A 20,385-nucleotide genomic window follows, 5' to 3' on the forward strand; every position below is an offset into this window, starting at 1 on the left:
GTTTTGTTTCTCTTCATGCTTCCAGAGGACACATGACAATAATGGCAAATTTCTCCACTCACCTGTGTGGCATCACAGTAGTGAGCTGTCAAGCTGTGTCTCCTCTGGTTAACTTACATCTGTCTTGCCAAATCGCTTGTCATCTGGGAAAAAGACAAGAAAAATAATCTGTTTATTGTTTTATTTTTCCCCTTAAAACTGTCAGCAGTTGAATCATTCTTCTACTGTAGTAGAGTTCATAATGCATTAATGTGATACATTTTCTCCCTAAAACTTGAAATGTTTAATATGCCTTCAACTTTTTGTCATTCAGGATGGTGATGAGTCATCTCCAATTTTAACAAGTCCTGAAATTGTTAAGATTCCTGATCCCCAGATGTCTATGGTAAGCATGCTACATGTGGTGCCATCTGTATTACAGAGTTACTGTTGAACTTTTCATAAATGTAGATGAAAGCTTGCCATCTTAAATATTTTAAAATTCCAGTGGCAAGATATATTTAACCAGTTGAGAAGTATCAGTGGGTTTGAATTTTGTATTTTTTTTTCTATTTCAGCTGCTGCTAGATTAAAATACAAGGATTGATTTAATGCTTATGTTCACCTCCTTCTTTCCATGCATAATGTGCTTGCTTCTGAGGTGTAAGAAAGCAGAGAAGGGGGATTGTTGGCAAAAGAGGTTAGAGGGTGGGAGGATAAGAGGGAGCTGAAGAAGAGGAATGTAGAATTTAGTGACTGGTGCAATAACTCTTGGTCGCTTCCTCTGTTAAAACATTTTCTCCCTACACTCTCTTGTATGTTGTCTTTCATGTAGACAGTGCCTAAGTACAGTTCTAGAAAAGATTTCCATTATTGTGGATGCCAATTCAGTGGGACTGGTATTGGCAGCTTTGGGAACCTTAATGTAAGTGGGCTTGTACTGGCAACCCTGTTTGAGCACCGTGTAATCTAACACTGCAATAGCAAGTCTGACAATGCTGGAAACTGCCTTGGCTGCTGAAAGCTCGTTGGCACTGTGGCTCCTATTGTGGCTCCTACTGTTGCTAACATGGTATTAACAGTGGGACAAGTTTTTGAGATGTTTTTTCTTGCATACAAAGCTTTATGCTGCAAACATCATCCTAAAGAAAATGTTTATGGAGTGTTTAGCACGTATGAGTGCTGTCAATCATGGATGTGTTGACTGAAACGCTTACATCTTGCAGCAATTCACCGAAAGGCAAGGTAGGGTTTGTTAATGCTAAGTCAGAAACTGAAACAGACTCTCAAAACTCCCAACAATCCTCCAGGCATTATTAAAGGAATTTTTTTGTAAAATAAACAAACAAAAAATGCCAGAAGATGCTGTACTTTCAGATTTGAATTTTCATTTTCATGCATTTTTCAAGAGACTGGTGAGTCTTCTCTGGATGGTTTTGCTTCAATAGTAATATTCTCTGAAATTTAGTATTTATAAACATTGACTTACCCTCTGCGTTTAGGAGAACTTAGTAGAAAGCAAACATCACAAACTTGCTCGAAGTTTAAGAAGTGGACCTTCTGATCATGACCTGAAGCCTAATGCAACTACACGAGACCAGCTTAATGTAAGTCAGTCATATGATGGCTAAGTTCAGTTTTATTAGGTAGGTTGGTAATAATATATGGTTTAAGGAAAGTACAGTTAATTTTAGTTTATAGAAAATCATGAGTTAAATGTTTCAGGGTGCTTAGATAGAAGAGTCCATCTCAGAAAGGAACATAAGGTGCTTGTTCTTTTTTTTTTAACCATTTAGGGGGGTTAAGAATGTGTATTTTGTGCATGTCATGTAGGTGTGAGTGGTACACATAAAGCAACTGTGTTTGCCTGCACTGTCAATTCAATCAACCATGTAACTGAGAAGCATCACCATGATACCATAGCTTTGTGTTGTTGGAAAGCTTTTTTTTTTCCCTAGCTATTTTTGTGTTGTCAGTGTTGTGCTTTCTCACAGTATACTGTCTTAACTTGTTGATTTTGCCTGTTTTTAAACTTGCTTTCTGACTGTATCAAATAGATCATAGTGAGTTATCCACCAACCAAGCAACTAACGTATGAGGAACAGGATTTGGTGTGGAAGTTCAGATATTACCTTACTCATCAGGAGAAGGTAAGTTGAGTTGTTAAATGCTTTGGGCTGGAAAATACTTCGTCCCTTATCAGTAAGCTTTTCCAAGTCCGTGCTTACGTAAATATAATCTGAATCTATTTCTACCTTTGTGTGAGACATTAGTTTCTGAAATAATTTCCTTTGGCTAGCTTTCTACTGATGAATTGTCCACTCCCCTGTTTAGGCCTTGACAAAATTCCTGAAGTGTGTCAACTGGGATCTACCTCAAGAGGCAAAGCAAGCCCTGGAGCTGCTGGGCAAGTGGAAGCCCATGGATGTGGAAGATTCTCTGGAGCTTCTGTCATCTCACTTCACCAACCCAACGGTGCGGCGCTACGCTGTCGCCAGGCTTCAGCAGGCTGATGATGAGGTATTCACTGCTCTGTTGGTACATGGAAAAGTCAGCTGGTCCCAGGATTTTTGATCTCATTGAGTCCTTGGAATGTTTGCTATTTTTCACGACATTTTCCTGAATATTGGTAAAGGAAAACAAAAGATTATTCACTGTGTTGCTATTTATTGTAAGGTTTTTCGGAAGCAGTCTTTACATAATTAAGTGTCACACATTAGTAGTTGTCTTAGCATGAACTGCCAATAGTAGCTGGTTTTGTTAAACAAGGTAAAACAGCTCTCACCAAAAACCAGTGATAAATTTGGAGTCTTAACCTGCAGAAGTGCTCTGAACTTAAATAGTAAATGGAAGGATTTTCAGCAGATCCATCTGGTGAATTCAGTATATCATCATACTCTTTTGCTAAAGAAAATGAGTCGATTATCTGTGGAAATGAGGTCTTTCTAATTGTGTACTGATTAGAATGTGATGAGCTGTGATTATAAATAGAGCCCACTTAATAGAATCTAATATGTTAAATATCAATGATTTATGTATTTTATTTTGACAGTTTAAAAAAATGCAAACCCAGGTTTGAATGTATTACCATAACTCTTGATTCTTTGGAAATCAAAGGAATTTAAAATAGGGAGCATTAATAAATTGTATTTTTTCAAGCCTACTTCAATAGCCTAGGTCATACTGCTGTGACATTAAAGATGTACCTTTTACAAAGTATTGGAAGGTAAGTAAACAGAAGAAGTTGAACAGTAAAGGCAACGAGCTGATTTTAGACAGTAAGTGGTTAAAAATCTGTTCTTTAATCTAAAACAGATTAGATATGTGGTTTTTTTTCTCTTAGATCACCAGCTACACAAAGAATGAAAAAAATAGTCCATGAGAGAAGAGAGAATTTCCATTCTTGATACCATAGTACAATTTATGTTTGAATTTTCAGTTTTCTTCTTTTGAGACACAAATTGAAAGCTTTATTCTGTGAATGCTGGAAGCAATTAGGGCAACTTAACTAAAGAGAATTTTAACATAGCAATTGCACCTGAATATTCACTAAATTAGTACTTACTGTCTTTGAGTAGCAAAGAATAGTAGAATGATAATGCACTATCTTTTGGGAGTCAAACTGCATCCAGCACCAGTGTTGCTATGGTACATTGCTTGTTTAGGGAGGCTTCCATTTCTATGTTATTAGAGGTCACTAAATCCTGACTAAGTTTATCTGTAAATTACAATTTTGTAAACAGAAGGAGTTCTAGTTTTCTTTGACTGACACCCTTCTTTCACTTGGATTTTTTTTCCCCCTAAGGATTTGCTGATGTACCTGCTGCAGTTAGTCCAAGCATTGAAATACGAAAACTTCGATGGCATAAAGAATGGCCTGGAGCCTAGCAAGAGGGACAGTCAAGGTTCCATGTCAGAAGCTATGACAACATCTGGATCTAATGCTTCAGAAATTGACAGGTAAGAAGCTTAGACTTCCAGCAGAAAGGCAGAAACATGTAATATTCTAAGATATCAAGTTGTTTCTTCTTTTTAGGGGAGCTTTGCATATTCATCACGTTATTTTATAATCTGAACATTAAAAAAAAACCCCAAGAATAAAATCAAACCTAACAAATCTGGAGCATTAATGAAATGTGCTTTCTGATTATACATAGTTTACAGAGCAAACAGTGTTAAAGTTGTGGCCTTTGCTCTTACTACACAAAAGGAAGAAAACGTCTGTAGAGCAGGAAAATCACTGCTCTTTTTTCCTTCTATATTTGCAAAAGTTAAGATGTCTTCATTGAAGTTATGTGAGGTTCCACTCCCTGCTTTCCTCACAGAATGTGGATCTAAAAGTCCAGTCAATTTGAAGTGAAAAGAAATTTCATTCTGCTTCTGCAAAAGAAGGTGTAGACTTGTGGAAACAAGCCTTGCAGGAATCCAAAAGAAAGACTGAAGTAGCTAATAAAGTATTAAGCAAAGTGCAAATGAACTTGGTAACCAAAGTCTTCTGTGAATATTTGTTAACAGACTTTTAGAATTTTCAGTCATAAGCTTCTAATGACTTGTAACACAAGGGTGTATTTTTTGATCGTTCTGCAAAGCCGTAAAAGTGGGTGTTGTGGGAAGGGTGGTGTATTTTGAGGCTCAAATGATACTTAGATCTTAGGAGAGCTATTTAATTACTTCTTTTCAGGTAAATTTACCATCTGAAAACTTTTCCTTGCAAATAAGCAATCTGTGTAGTTTCATTCCAAAGACTAGTGCTTGCAGGTGTTGTGTATCAGCAGTTTCATCCTAGAACATTTGAGAAAGCTCCTGGAAATGCAGACTTGTTGAATTCATATCTATGTCTGCTTATTTTGAATGGAAGATTTAATAAAATGCAAAGTTTGTTTGAGTGAATGTCCTTCACAGGCATAAACTGTCTAGCTCTCCAGGCACAGATTTTTGCTGTTTTCAGGAACTGCAGCTGTCAAAGTTGCTGTTCATGCAGTTTGTTCTGAAACAAGATTGGGATGCTACCTTCAAAGAAAGGTAGCAAAGAAACTCTTCCAGTTTTCTGAATTTATTATGCTGTGGAAGTGAAATTCATTGTGATTTCCATGCATGCTCCCTGGCCCCTAAGCAAGAACCTTGAATCATACCAGTTACGTGCTTTCCTTTGTGTAGTTCCCAGATTATGAGTCCTATTCCACCTGTTTCCTCTCCACCTCTTACTTCTAAGACAAAAGAGCTTGCAGAAAATGAAAACCTTGATGTAAGTCACATGATTTACTTTCTATTTATTGTACCTTTCTAGTGACCTGGTACTGTTTCTTGCTTTTGTGTTAGAATATTTGAATCCTGTGGGTAAATCTCACTGAATATTTAAAGTGCCCAAAGAATATAGATTTAAAGTAAATGCTAAGAAAATAGCAATGACTTAACTGAATTTTTTTACAGAGTGTCTCTTTATGTCCTTGATCACAGTATGCAAAGCTGGGGGCCTGGAAATTGAAATTAAAGTATTCTTCTGTAAAAGAGAAAATTATTATGTGATAGCAAAGGCTATCACATACTGATTGGACACTGAAAACTGCATGTGTTCAGGGTGTTCTAAAACAGTCTTGTAATACAAAACAGTTATCCAGATATTTCAATCCCTGCAGTCTCTTCTTTCGTATTCTTTGACATGTCATCTTTTTTGAACCTAAGTGAGACACTGTCTTGGTTTACTTCTGCCAAGGACTATATTCAGTTTATGCCAAAAGTAGACAAATAATAGGAATGGGACTGAAAGAAGGGAAAGATAGAAGGTAAAGACATTTTGAAGGAATCTGATTTTCGTCTGATATGCTGATTAATTGGTCTTTGAACTAATGATCCATTCCCTGTTGCAAATTGTCCTATTTGAGTCTTAATACTGCATAGGAAATAAACCTCAAATTGAGCATATCAGTAAAGGTACACAGATTTCTTGCTATCTGGACTATAAAATCTGAAGGAAGCATGTAAATGTTATGTATCCTATACAAATTTGTTTTCTTGAAATCTAGAATATCTTCAAGATTGTTAGATGCTCTGGATACAAAACCAAGTGGGAAATCTTAATGTGAGTTGAATGGTATGGCATTGATAGCAAGATGCAAATGCATAGAAGGAAAGAGTAACATATTATAAGTAGAAATTACATTAAAGGTTTCTTTTTGGAGAACATGATGTGCTTTTTATATATTGGTAACTACATTACTGGAGTAGCAGACCACCTGCTTTTTAGTAGTGTTGCTGGATTGGATTCAGATTTTAGAAGGAGATATATCTCTCACAACTCTTACATTTACTTGGTGTTTTTCCTTAACTTTGTCTCTCTCTCAGATGCTTAGATTTCTTTGTAACCTAAGTTTTTTTTTGCTCTTCTTAAATCCCTTCCAGCAAGACCTTTGCACTTTCTTGATATCACGGGCATGCAAAAATTCCACGTTGGCAAACTACTTGTACTGGTATGTTAGAAACTGTATATTTATAATGTATTAAGATGTAATTGAAATCAAAGCTATAATGCCCAGAAGGATGCTCATGAAAAGATGACCTGTCTTGAGAGCTTCAGAGTCTCAGTTTTTCTCCGGGTAAAGTAGTAGATTTAAAACAATAGGCATTTAAACATAGTAATTTATAAATGGAGGCTAATGAAATGTAGAAATACGCATTACTGTTAGACTAAGGAAGGTAATGTCTAGAACATTACGTACAATGTCACAAAAAGCAGCCAGTGTTAAAAGTTGTCATTCAAGTTATTTATGGTTTTGGGGAGAGATTAAGTTCACCTTTGCTCTGCTTTGCTGTTTGTGTGGTTGTAATTTTTGTGCGTATAATCTTTGACAGTGTTGGCTAGAATACTGAACTTATGCACTTAAATATTAATCAAAGGTGTATGTTAAGAAGATTCATAAAGGAGTTTTTTTTTAATTGTAACCTAATTTTAGTTTCATTCCATTTATGGTTATGAGCACAAACAAAATGTCATTGCAGATATGTGCAATCTTAAGGGGGAAATTTGGTTGTAAATATTAGTTCATCTATACTCTAGAGAGGTAGGATTGCTTAGTTCAGGATCTTGTCTCAGCTCAGTGCATTAGAAGTAAAATTAGATGTCTAGAGTAGTAATCTGCAAGCCTTCTGAACAAGTATGTGCATGTAGGAATTTTCTCATTTGAAGCCAGCTGAGATGATAGAGCTGTACTGTGTGAAAGTGTGAGTCTGTGTGTGTATTAGTGTACAAACATCTGCATATATACAACACTCACAGCTATTTACTTGCATGTACTTAGTATTTTAAAAGGAAGACCTTAGGTGCCTTTTATGTGTCTAAACCCAAGTCATATGATTCTCATTTGTAACCTTTGTAGCTGCATCAAATAACCAAAAATACTAAACATATGATCATATTTTAGTGTGCTAAGAGCATTAACCATAGATAATGTGAATTGGGAACTAAATGTGATATATGATGTAAAATATAATCAACAGTTTTTATAAAATTTTTGCAAGAAACCTGTAAACTATGCTCAGAGAGTCCATTTATAACTTTCTAAGTTTTATTGTGTAATTATTCTTATTAGGTTGAATTTTAAGATACTTAACTAAATTACTTTTGTACATTTGCAAGCAATAGTTACTTCTGTTGCGGTGGCCAAAGATAATGTTCAGCTTCATTAAAAATTGCTATTAAATATAAATTATTAAAATAATTGTAGTCTGAATTGGTGGGAGTAGAAACCAAGTGCTTGACCTAGTCAAATATTCTTAAATAAGGTGTTGTTATCTTAGCTTTCTTCTATCACCTTGATAGAAACTGTTCTCTTACATTTCAGCAACATCTCAGAAAGTTTAAATGTCCGTAACTCTGTGGAGTTTTTTGACTTAGGACTTAAAAAAAATAAATTCAACAAAACGAATAAGAAAAGTCCACCAAACCAAAAACCCTAGTCAATTTATTCTTTGTTTGCTTTCCAGACATGTCAATTTCTCAGTGACAAAATACAAATGTTGCAGCCACTGTATGAGGTGACGTAGCCATAAATCCTCATGGCTGCTGATCAATTGTATGTTTCAACTATCCAGACACAGCATGCAACTAAAATAATCAATGGAAAAAGTACAATAACCCTTGAAAATGGAACCTTCTGCATAGTCACTTGTCATTGTAAAGCTATCCTGTCCTTTAACAGTGGCTCAGAAGTCAGTGCTACTGCTTTTTCTGTCTCCTCTTTGGACATACGAGACACCTACCCAAGTATGAACCATTACTCTTACTCCTTGCTTCGAATAACTTTGAGAAACTGTCCAGGGCTTTTTAACAAATGAAGATGAAAATGGCACGTTTCAATTCATTACTTCTCCTTTTCCTTCAAGTTTACATGCAGACTTTGGACTTACTTTTATAAACACATTTGTGCGAGAACAGTCTATAACATGCATTAGCAAGACCCTAGGAAGAATCTTTAGTTACAGATTTCATTGGGGTTGTACACCTGGAATAAGTTATATATGCCTTATTCTAGTGGATGTAATACACTGTGTATTTATAAATAAGACTACTCAAATTTGGTCAGCTGCAAATGACAGACCTCTAGTCTTGTCTCACAGTTATTCTGTCATGAAGAGATTCTGTTCAATTACATAAGGAAGGTGTAATTCTTGCTGACGTGTAATGTCCAAGGGACTGTCTTGAAGTAGTCACTTTTGAATCCAAATGCAGTGTTTGAAAATTTACTGAGATGCTAATTTCTTTTTTTTTTAATACTATTTATTATGCTTTTACTTTGTTATATTTTTATTGAATGTTTTTGCTGGGTAGTACTAGGAGATACATTGACCAACAGAAAGCAGATATGTACATAGCTTTCAGTTAATAGCTACTCTTTGCTTGTCAGTGCTGCAAGTAGAAATTTAAATAAAAGCACTCCAAATGACTGCTTAACATGAAAATAAATTTTCAGTGTAGGTGTTCCAGATTGTATTATTAAGTTTTGTATCCAGTTAATAATTTAGAAATGGAAACTCTGGCATGTACACTCTGCACAGCTGCTTTAGGACAGATACTTTTCCTTGTACCATTTCTAATGGTAAAACAGGGAGCAGGTAGAGTGAGATTCTCCTTGTATTGTAGGTGCTCTTGAATAACAAGTTTGCAGCCACTAAATTATGTAGCAGGTGGAATTATGGTTCACAGTGGAAAACATGCTCAGTTGTACTTCTTGGCTGGAGAGTTCATGTGATTTGGACTTCAGGTGTGTCCTCTTTGAGTCATGACACTTCACTGTAAGTGAAAAACCACAGACACTTTTATAGACTCTCCTGATCCAAATGGAATTGGGGACTGTGCAATTTTAAGAGTTCAACTGTTGGTTGAGCTAAAGATGATCTTCATTTTTAGTTCCAGGTCGGTAATACAGGGTTACTGCATTTCACTCCAATTGTGTAGCTCCAAGAGGAAGCTGTAACGCCGGTTGTTTTTATGCTGCAGGTATGTAATAGTGGAGTGTGAAGACCAAGATACGCAGCAGAGGGACCCAAAGACTCATGAAATGTACTTGAACGTGATGAGAAGATTCAGTCAGGCTTTGCTGAAGGTAATGGCTCTGTATCAGGAAGTCTGTAATGATTTGGGATAGTTCTTCCTTAAAAAGGTTCAGGTGTCCAAGAGGATGTGTAGGGTTTTTTTGTGTATGTGTGTCACATGCATTGAAATTTTATAAAAGCTTCCACTCCTGCTCGAATTTTGAATTTGTAAGCTGAAGAACCTGCCAAAAATGAAAAGAGCAAATATTGAGAACTCTTTCTTCTCTTTTGTTGCTTGCTCCTGTTAGTAACATACTGATTCTAAAATACCCTGCCTTACACTGGGTCTAAAACACTTTAAAAGCCTTCTGTAATCAATGTTATTTATTTACTGTTTATTTAGTTATTTATTGTAAACTCTTGTCCTTGAGGCACAAGTGGAGAGACTCATGTGGAACTCAGAAATAGCCCTTGCTATTCTGTGTGTCGGCAGCAGAGGGTGCTGGAGCAGCAGGGAAAAAAAACCTAAAACAGCCGAAAAAAATTCTGTGAATTGGAAGTCTTACTGTATAGCAAGTCTGCAGTCTTTACATAATTCCATGTATCTCACCTTTATATTATTTCCAATTTTAGGGGGGTTACTTGAATCTGATTCTTGTGCTTCATAAGAATATTTTGCAGTTACCCATACTAACTTACTTTGGCTGTGTGAATTGGTTTGTCACGCATGGCTGTTCACCATGAAATTGTTGAAGCAAATTGAAGTGCACTGTTAGGTCAGATAATTGATTGCCAGCTACAGTGACTGTGATTGTGTTTTACAGAAAATACCTTTTGAATTGACGGGAAATTGATCATTATTCACTTAACCTCTTAAAAGCCCAAAGGTCTAAGAATAAAGGAATGATTTCTAGATAAAGTAATTACCGAATGAGGAATTAATTCTGTTACTTTTCATTCTCTTAGGGTGATAAGTGTGTCAGAGTTATGCGCTCGCTTCTGGCAGCCCAGCAGACGTTTGTAGATCGGCTGGTTCATGTAATGAAGGCAGTGCAGCGTGAAAGTGGGAATCGTAAGAAGAAGGTAACTAAAGGATTGGAAAGCCTGTCTGTGGCCTAAATTTGACAGTGGGTAGGAATGTTAGCCTTTAATTAAAGTTCCTTAGCATTGACTTCTGTAACAGATGTCCATCCTTCTGCAATAATTTTGGTTAACTGTGAACAAACTTTAGAAAGGTTCTGATAGTTCAAAGCTCCAAAGTGTGTTTCACGTTTGTAGATAGAAAACAGAAGAGGCCCTTATAAGCACTCATGGGGTGCTTTGGCCAAAGTAATATGTGAGAATTGTTAAACAGTTGATGATATAACCGAACATTTTGTGGGGATGTGGGAGAGTATCAGGTTATTGTCATGTGAGCGATATGGCAGGACAGATAGTGAAAATCAGTTACTGGCAAGGTTTCATTTGTTCCAAAAGCAACAAAACTGTTCTTCTGTAATGTATGTGTTTATCAGAATTCTGCTTTCTGTTGGGTCTTGAGGTAAAGGCTTTCTGTTATATGTTTCAGGAAGCTTTGTCCTTCTTAGCTAAAGTGTTTTAAGTGCCCCTGGCAAGTGGGTCTGAGAAAGAAAGTGGAAATGCAGAGAGATTTCTGTTTGTGTGTAATGTTTTCCTTTGACACACATCAGTATTTTTAAACATGAATTTTTCAGTGTGATGGTTTCTTTAAATGTATCGGGTATATTTATGCAGAAAAATAAAGCACTTATTAACAAAAAGTGAGGCAATTTGTTCTGTGTATTGATAACAAAGGCTAAAAGAAGAGGAAAATTTTTCAATTTCTAAGATTCTCTTTCCTGCTTGTACATTGGTAGTGTTCAGTTGTATATTCTTTTAAGAGATCGCTGTAAAACTAAGAAATACATGGCTTTTACTTTTAGATTTCAATCTAGCTAGCAGCAATTAAGCACTAGAACTACTCCTAACAGTTGTGGTCCTCCTTAGTGTCTGTTTGTGTCTTTCATATTCAGCAAGGGAAAAGACTAGAGATTTTAATGTATTCGACCTTTACTGTGTAGGACACCAAGTGTAAAATACTCGAAAGTTGAGCAGTTTTGTGTTTCTGATAACTACAGATGGAGGAATGTCGAGCAAGCCTGGAAGAGAGATCAGTGAAAGCTATTGGCCATTTGGTTCCTTGGTAGTAGGAAATTCCTTGGTGGAATTGAGGGATATAAAGTTTCTGAGTTGGATTTTAATCAATTTCTGAAATACATCTAACATTTAATTTTTGGTATGAAAAACAAATCATCTTGTGCTTTGTGCAGGCAGTTTAGAAGTAAGTTGTTTTAAGACTGTCACATCTGGAACTTAGAAAATTGCTTGATGGGGCTAACACCAAATGGACTATCTCCTTTGTTATTCAAATTACTGCAGATAGAAAGTTTTATTCTCCTGGATTATATGAATAAAACCTTGATTTGTTGTACAGATAAAGAATTGAATAAATTGAATATTCGTTAGTAATGCATCCTTCATTTGTGGACTTCATATATACCTAGTGTGTGGTTTATGTTTTGTGGTTTTTTTCTTAAACAAATTTTCATTCGTTTAGAATGAGAGGCTTCAGGCATTGTTAGCTGATAATGAAAAGATGAATTTAGCAGACATGGAACTTATTCCACTTCCTCTGGAGCCTCAGGTGAAGATTAAAGGAATAATCCCTGAAAAAGCCACACTCTTCAAGGTAAGTGAGAGCTTCTGAGTAGCTGAAATACAAACAAGTCTTGTGAATCCTAAACTTAGAAACATCAGTTGAAAAATGTAAAGGGACAGACACAGTCAAGGCAAAATGCAATTACAGTGTGCTCTTTAAGTGGTTAAACAACTCCTTATTTTCTTTTGTTTTTCAATTTAAATTTTTTAATTTGAAGTAGCTTTTATTACAGTGATACAGATGATGAAGTTCAGAATTTTCCCAAATTTTGTATGAGTACCACTTAAAGATCAAAATCATGTAACTAAAAGCAGGTGTGCTGTGTCTCATTTACATCTGTGGGTCTGTCCCATTGCTTAATAAAGCTTAAGTTCATAGAGAGTGGAAAGCACTGTGGTGGTCCATTTCATGTAGCTGCAGTAAATCCTATATCCCTGTGTTTGGTAATTCCTTAAACCAAACTGTAGCTGCTGCGTGTGACCATAAAACAGCCAATGTAATGTAGAAAGGGCTGGGGCTATTTTGTTTATTTTACTTCTTGAAATGTAAGTTAATTCTTGCAGTGTAAGTTGTTGCCTGTGCTCAGTGGGGTTGGACTATTTTATTAATTTTTGTTCAACTCCTATACGTGACTGCAGTCTAATTTTAGGATGACCAAAATTTTCTGTACAAGTCAGGCCTATGTCCCGGAGGCCTTTGTTTGCCAGTTAAAGAATTCATGTAGGCTGCTGTGACAGCCAGTGTTAAATCTCTCATCTCGGATAGGTTCTAGATTTATTATGCACAGTAGTTTCATCAGAGTCCTTGTTGACTCTGTTGTCATTTGAGTTAGCTTAAAATCAGATACTTTGTGCATAGTTTTCTACCCGTTCTAGCTTGCTTCTCTCTGTATCAGGTTAATTCCTTTGGAGCAGAGGCTTCTGCAGTTGCATGCTCTTGCACCTTTGGTTGGAGGCAACATTGAAAAGATTTTGTTAGGAAAGCAAACTTTTGCAAATCATCATTTTGTGTGAGTATGATTTAAGAGTTAGGGAAAGAATGTAGAAAAACAGATTGCTGGAACAGCACCCAAATGTTTCCTTTCAGTAATAATAGCTGAAATTCTTCAGGACAAACGCAGTCTTTTACATATTGGTCCTCTGTATCTGTGCAAAAAAAGTAGTACCAAAAATGTGAGATGTAACTTGTTTCAAAATCAGAGATTTTTTTTCTTCTCCTAATTCTGACAGTTGACATTTTTCCATTTAATATCTCATCCTGGGCTATGGGATAAAAAAAAACGAATGGAATTAAAAAGGAAGGAGTTACTGATTTTTGGTGCCCTTGGACATCACATAACTTTTGTAGGACTACATAAAGAATAATTTTGCCTTTACTTGTGGAACTTAATAATTTTGTGGTATTAATTTAAAAATGTAATCTTACTGCTCAAGATTAAACTCTGTACCTCAATTATTTTTGGTTTGCTGTGGAGGGAAGTTACTTGGTCAGTTGCAATAGATTGTAACATTCATGTACATAATTGATCCTCTTTGACCCATTTTACATGGAAAAATTGCAAACAATTAAATGGGTTTTCTCAAACAATAATGTAAAAAGGCACTTTTGCTTTTGCTAAATAGATTAAGGAAGCAATTAATTGTTTAAGATGACTTGCCCCTAGGAGTTCTTTCTTGCTTATCCTATAATTGTTCTGCTTTTTGATCTGATCACTTAAAATTTGTTTTGATGTGACCTTTTGCATAGTGCTTCCTTGTTGATTGGAATTATATGCACATGGAAAAAAACTGAATACTTCTGTCCTTTCCTCTTCTGCTGCTGTGGGGTGCAGGGAGGGAGAATGTATCCTTGATTAAAAAGGAAGGAAAGCATTAAGGTATTTTTTTTATTAAAATACAGTTGTACTTTTGGTAATTGGAAGTGGTACACTCTAAGACTGAGACACTGAGACAATGCAAATACAATGCAAAGATTTTATTTCCGAGTTAATATGAACACTGCTGTGAACCAGCTTATTAGTATATTTCCTTTTGCAGAGTGCCTTAATGCCTGCTCAGTTATTCTTCAAGACAGAAGATGGAGGCAAATATCCTGTGATTTTTAAGCATGGCGATGATTTACGTCAAGATCAACTTATTCTTCAGATTATTTCACTCATGGATAAGGTGAAAATTATTAATCTATATCCTGTTCTTTCTGTTTTCTTGATTTTCCTTGTCAAAAGCAAGACTGTTTAACACTGTTAATGCAGCTTATATTGCTGATAATTTGAGAGTTCTCAGATCTCTAGGTGGCCTTTTTTTCTTTCATATATAGATGTGCAATTACCCTATGTAGATTAAGAAAAAAAATACATGATTGCCAAACAGGCTCTCACTCATTATCAGTTTCAGTGGAGATCAATGTCCAGTAAACATCCTTTTAGTAATAAAATCTGACTTTCTGTTGCATTCACCTTTGCTTTTGTATATTGTTTTTTTCCAGCTGTTAAGAAAAGAGAATCTGGATTTGAAGTTGACACCCTATAAAGTGCTGGCAACTAGTACAAAACATGGTATGAGTACACTTATTTCCTAAAAATACAGTATGGAGAAGAATCTCCTCCCTGGGTTCTTAGTGTGTAAGAAAGTCTTGTTAGAGTTTAAGCCATGGAAGTAAACAGTCTGAGTCACCACAGTGTTCCAAAGGTGACTCAAATATCTCCATAAAAGGAGCCTGGTCTGGATTTAGGAGTAAATGACAATCAGCAATTACCAATCTGCTGGCTATCAGTGTGATCATGAATAAATAATCTAACCCTTCTATTCTAGAGATCTTTTCATTAAATGGAGGAGAAAAACAAAAAATCAAACTTGGCTGCTTTTAGATAGATTCTGGATAAATATTTAGAAAGCCATCAGCATACTTTCTCTCATCTTGAAAACTTGTGAAAACACACCTTTTGCAAGTTAATTTGGTGTTAATGAAAAGTTGTTTTAAAAGTATTGAAGGCAGGAGCTTGGAAATGGGATCAAAAAAGTGGGTTTTTTGCTATTAGAAGCAGTTGAATGACTGTGTATTAGTTCTGTCCATTCATAAACATGTATTAGAGAGTAGTTTGAAAGTTCTGTGCATTGGAGATTTTCTCTTTTGTCTGTTTTCTGTCATAGGCTTCATGCAGTTTATTCCATCAGTACCAGTTGCAGAAGTTCTTGCTACTGAGGAAACTATACAGGTACGTGATGGGGGAGTTGTAGATTGTCTTCTGATCTAACAGTGTAAGCTGAAGGTATAGATGTTATGCAAAATTTTTAGTTTTTCAGCTGATTTTTTGGTCTGTTAGAAGACAAATTACAGCTGGAAACATTTGGGGTTTGTTTGAAAAGGTATACATAAATGACCACTTGAGTATCCTGTGTTCTAAAAGTAACATTATTTAAATAAATTAGAGTTTAGTTATGATATTGAAATCTCAGCTTTGCTGTAATGACAAATGGCAGATACCTGACACTTTTTGCTGCATGTTTGTCTTTCATTTATTTGACCTTGTCAAAATATGCTTTGATTAGTGCTCCTCTTTTTTCAATGAAACAACTAAATAATTCATTCATACAAATTCTGAAGCCTGTTCCTCCTCAATAGTGGATGTATAGGTACTGTAACTTAGGTTTTTAGCAGATTTTCTTAATTCTCATGGATTTGAATGGAGACATACAATTGAATAGTGGCACACAAAACTCATACTGGTTTCAATCCCAGCACACAAGCTAGATAGCAGAGCTCAGCTGTTTGAGATAATATAGCTGGATAAAAACAAAGCAAATTGCTATATGAGGTGAGCAACTAATAGATTTTGTAATGAAAATAGAGCATATTTATTTGGATTTGATTTTTCATGGTGCTTTTTTCCTATTGTGTAGACAATACGGAAGCTTGCCTTTTTTTTGTAATTCAGTAACTGTAAGTCGAAGCAAACTATCTCTCAGCTCCTATAAACTACCTATGTTAAAAATATGATCTAAATTATTTATCATTTTTCATTATCATTTGCTTATCAAATAAGCTTACCAAATACTTATCACATATAAAAAATATTTTTCACTAATCAGTTACCAGCATCAAGTTACATAAGTTGGAGTTTTTTTAGCTTTCCATTCCATTCCATAGATTCCATTTCATCTGCACAGTCAGTAATTTTACAGACTATAAAGTGCTTTCTTGACAATCATTTGAAATCTTGAAGGTGTACTGTTCATGAATCATTCCATTACATGTTTTTATAAAATAATCTGTTTAGAAATGCCTATGAAAGTGTTAATTTTCAATTCCTTGCAACATCATGTGACTGGAAATAGGTGCCCTATTGTTTCAGTTGCTATGCAGACATAAGGAGCAATTATTCCTGTGAAGAATTTTTAATCTAAATAGACAGTGCACGAAAAGAGTGAGATTTCCTGTGCTGAAACATGATAAAATAGCTGGGCATCATAGGCCAATGAAATGAAAAGCAGTTGAACACTTTCAGGAGTTGTGGAAGTTTAGGTTACTGTTTTTGGAAATACTCATTTTGGATTTCACAGCAGTTCTAGTAAAGAGGAGCACTCTGAATAACTACTGTATTAACTATTGAAAAGATTTAAAGCCAGAAAACCAGTGCTGCCTGGTGAAATGCAGATCTCCAGGAGAGAAAAGCTGGTTTGGTGTTTCAGTGTTACTTACCTTCTATCAACAACCTTAAAATTGCAGTTCATGTTTTAGAAGTTGATTTACGTAAGTGTCTTAGTTTTTCATTATGGTTTTAGTAACTTACTTGCTGTATAGGGAACTACTACACTCTTCTTACAGTGTTTCCTTAGATTGTGCCTACTGGAAGAAACTTTGCTTTGGCTTGGATATAACTGAGTTTTCTCTTATTCAGGAAGGTTAAGAGAATTGTTTGGCCCTGTCCACATTTCACAGGAAATTCAGATTTTCCATTTCATGACTTAGGCTTATTTTCTTTTTAAACTTAATAGCAGCAGTTGGTTTTATTGAGGAAAAGGGAGACATATAAGGATGCTAAACTATGTAAGAGCATACTCCCCAGGTATAGTTCTAAAGCAGGACTGTTAATCCTGTTTTACTTTTTGTTGATATGACCTGAACAGTTTGCCTTGGAAGTATTGTTACTCATTGTTGCTGATTAGTAACTTTTGAGTGCATTGTTAATCTTCTGTAACATTTAATAAAGGAAATTGCTTTTCAGTTTCTGTGCTAAGAATATGATGATTGAGACAGGATATAAATAAAGTGATATTAAACTAGATCTTAGGAGGTGTTTGGGGGTGGTTGTTAGTTTAACAAGTTGTAATAATGGCCATGTGTGGTCTTGATTAAATTTTTTTTTTCTCTGAAGACCCAGTTTTGTATTATGTGGAATAACTAAATATCTTCATGGCATTCTCTCCAGAACTTCTTCAGAAAACATGCCCCTAGTGAGACTGGCCCTTATGGAATCAGCGCAGAGGTGATGGACACGTATGTTAAGAGCTGTGGTGAGTTACAGTCTAACAGCTGGCAACTTCTTAGGTGAAGTCTGAAGGGCATGGTGGATGAGGTATTAAGTTGTTTCAGTTTAGGTGGCTGCAAACAGGGCACTGTGCATGTACTCGCTGTCAGAAATGCAGTAGAAAGAGTAATTTTAAGCCTGACACGTCGCACACAAGACCGCTGTTGGTGGGTCTTAAAGGAGAGTATGAGATAAATACTCTTTGCTTTCCAGCAGCAATTTTATCTCTGCCCTCTCTGTATTGCGAGTTGGGGTCTTCATAATGCAGGGACACGTAAAGCATTTATGTAATGATAAATCATCTGTGTCAAAATTCTAATTGGTTTCGAAAACATTAGGCATTTTGGGGGGTGTGGTTACATTTGTATGAAAATAAAAAATGGTAGCTTTTTGTTCAGTAAACTGATGACTGTGTTAAAATACCACATTTGCTATCCGTAAAATTTAAAAAACCTCCATTTTAACAAAAGTTTAAAAAAAAAAAGCATTCAGGTGTGACTCCACAGTACCTTCTCCTTTTCCCTTCCCTTTCTGATAGTGCAGTCTTTAGAACTGCTTCAAACTGTTCTGGTTAGTGGGTAAAAGCAACTATTAAAACTGTTTGCTTTTTACCATTGGTGATCTGACATGGATATCCAGACTCATATCCATGCTTTATATTTGTTTACAGTGGCCTTAAAATAGCTTCAGTTCAAAACATGTATATTCACTTAGTTCAAAATACTTCACCTCCTTTTGAAGAATGTTTTTCCCAGTACTGAACTAATTAAGTCTTTAAGGGTTAGACATGTAATTGTGTCATAAGAAATTAAAATCCTGACAGTACTGAATAAGTTCTAGAGTTTTAGTACTTCAAACGTTCTTCATAGAGCTGGCATTGATTATTCTTCACCAGCACCACTCCTGCCCCAAGTCTCTGTGGTATATTTATTGTTAGTGAACTAGAGCTAAAATAATGTAATATGCTGTTGTTAATTGTGTGGAACTTGTTTCTCTCCAGGAAAGGTACTCATACTGATGTTTACAATTTACTTTTTACAGCTGGTTATTGTGTGATTACTTACATCCTTGGAGTTGGAGATAGACATCTGGATAATCTGTTGCTAACAAAAACAGGTAATTCTTTTTAGCTGTATAATTTTATAGCAACAGTTGTTTAATTTCTAATGTGTTGGTACTTTTTCTCTGCATTTTCCTTGTGAATATAACCCACTGAGTATTGCAGACTAGATTATATTTTAAAATGTAAGTTGTATTGTCTCATTTAAGGTAATATTTGCTCCAGTGTGTAATAAGATGATTTCTTAACTAGAGGAAATGAAGGATTTGAAAATAAAACTACTTCAACTATTACAATCACTTCTGGGAGATAGAGGGAATTTCAGTTGTTTTCATTGAAAATGAGTTCATGTGTAGCTGCATGTGCTTCACACAGTTTTGATAAACAACATTTCTTATAGCGGAACATCTTTTTGAATTGTTGTTTGGCTTATTTTTACTTGCTTGCTTACTTTTGAACTACAGCTTCCCTAGGAGTTCTGATTGCTTGAATACCTTCATTACATAGTGGTGGAGAATTAAGAGTTGTGGTTAAGTGTTTATTATGATGTGAAACGTTTATTGAATGAGAAACGTTTAAATAAAAATGTTATTTGGAAAAAGAGACCCATCCACTTGAAAGGCTTGTTAGTTACAGGTAAGGCTGAAGCATATACTGCTTTTAACCATGGTAAGTCTGAAAGAGTAGAAAATTTACAGTTGGTCTTGATTAAAAGGTCTTGCTCTAAGCTCATGGGGGAACAACTAAAGCAAGTGTATTTTACCCTATCTGTTTGAAAATATACAGTCATTTAAAGATCTGTCTTCAGAGGTCTCTCATTTATCTCTTGTGGTGGGTATAAATCTTTCCACAGCAGGCTCTGCTTGCATGCTGAGAGTAGTAATAGTTCAGTGTTTTGATTTGGGATAAAGTGCATCTTACCTGTCTGTGTTAAGTACAGCACAGTTGCTTTACTGGAAGAATTTGGGGAGTACAGCAGAGGGCAGTGCACATCCATCGTACATTCCAGGTCTGAAAACCCACAGTCTGCCAGAAACTGAGGGCTTTTGTGAGCTGTCAGGAGAAATCCTTATCTTCCACATTTTCCAGATACAACAAAGACCTTCTACCAAGGCTTGTATCTTGCTACTGAGAATCCCTTAGCCTTAAGACAGAAGAAGCTAATTTCATTCTTCTCCTGAAGAATGCATGCTCCAAGTACCTCCTTCGAAATCATACTATCCTATATGCATCCTTTCTTGATGATAATCATGTCATGAATTGAAGTTTTTCAGTAAAGAATACTGGGTATCAGCTGTGGGTTCATATATTTCTTACATATCATTACCTTTTTTTTGGCTCAGCCTTTCTGTTTGGTGAATGTAGCCACATCTGTTAGACTCCTTCCAATGGAATTGGTGCATCATCTTGTAACATAAGATGTCCATGCTTATAATATAGATGCAGTATAATTTAAATATTAAGTTCTAGATACAGAAGTTCATAAAAACATTGTTTTCTACACATTAGAAATGTGTCTTTTTGCATGAGATGTCAGTTACCTAATGAAATAATTTCTGTTGTCTTTCATGACTC

The 20,385-nt window shown here is 35.6% G+C and overlaps 1 protein-coding gene across 1 annotated transcript in view; it reads left to right on the forward strand.

Annotated features, from left to right (window-relative positions):
* PIK3C3 (phosphatidylinositol 3-kinase catalytic subunit type 3) overlaps positions 1 to 20,385 on the forward strand; it is a 68,586-nt gene that overhangs the window by 18,205 nt on the left and 29,996 nt on the right. Inside the window, exons 7-21 of the mRNA XM_058043811.1 lie at positions 314 to 385; positions 1,482 to 1,586; positions 2,037 to 2,129; positions 2,314 to 2,499; positions 3,785 to 3,939; positions 5,137 to 5,224; positions 6,379 to 6,446; positions 9,473 to 9,578; positions 10,474 to 10,590; positions 12,122 to 12,253; positions 14,260 to 14,388; positions 14,708 to 14,777; positions 15,373 to 15,437; positions 17,652 to 17,736; positions 18,792 to 18,866. Of these exons, the coding sequence (XP_057899794.1) occupies positions 314 to 385; positions 1,482 to 1,586; positions 2,037 to 2,129; positions 2,314 to 2,499; positions 3,785 to 3,939; positions 5,137 to 5,224; positions 6,379 to 6,446; positions 9,473 to 9,578; positions 10,474 to 10,590; positions 12,122 to 12,253; positions 14,260 to 14,388; positions 14,708 to 14,777; positions 15,373 to 15,437; positions 17,652 to 17,736; positions 18,792 to 18,866 (1,546 nt within the window). The remainder of the gene's footprint in view (positions 1 to 313; positions 386 to 1,481; positions 1,587 to 2,036; positions 2,130 to 2,313; positions 2,500 to 3,784; positions 3,940 to 5,136; positions 5,225 to 6,378; positions 6,447 to 9,472; positions 9,579 to 10,473; positions 10,591 to 12,121; positions 12,254 to 14,259; positions 14,389 to 14,707; positions 14,778 to 15,372; positions 15,438 to 17,651; positions 17,737 to 18,791; positions 18,867 to 20,385) is intronic.

The sequence above is a fragment of the Melospiza georgiana genome, chromosome Z, assembly GCF_028018845.1.
Source record: "Melospiza georgiana isolate bMelGeo1 chromosome Z, bMelGeo1.pri, whole genome shotgun sequence".
NCBI lineage: Eukaryota > Metazoa > Chordata > Aves > Passeriformes > Passerellidae > Melospiza > Melospiza georgiana.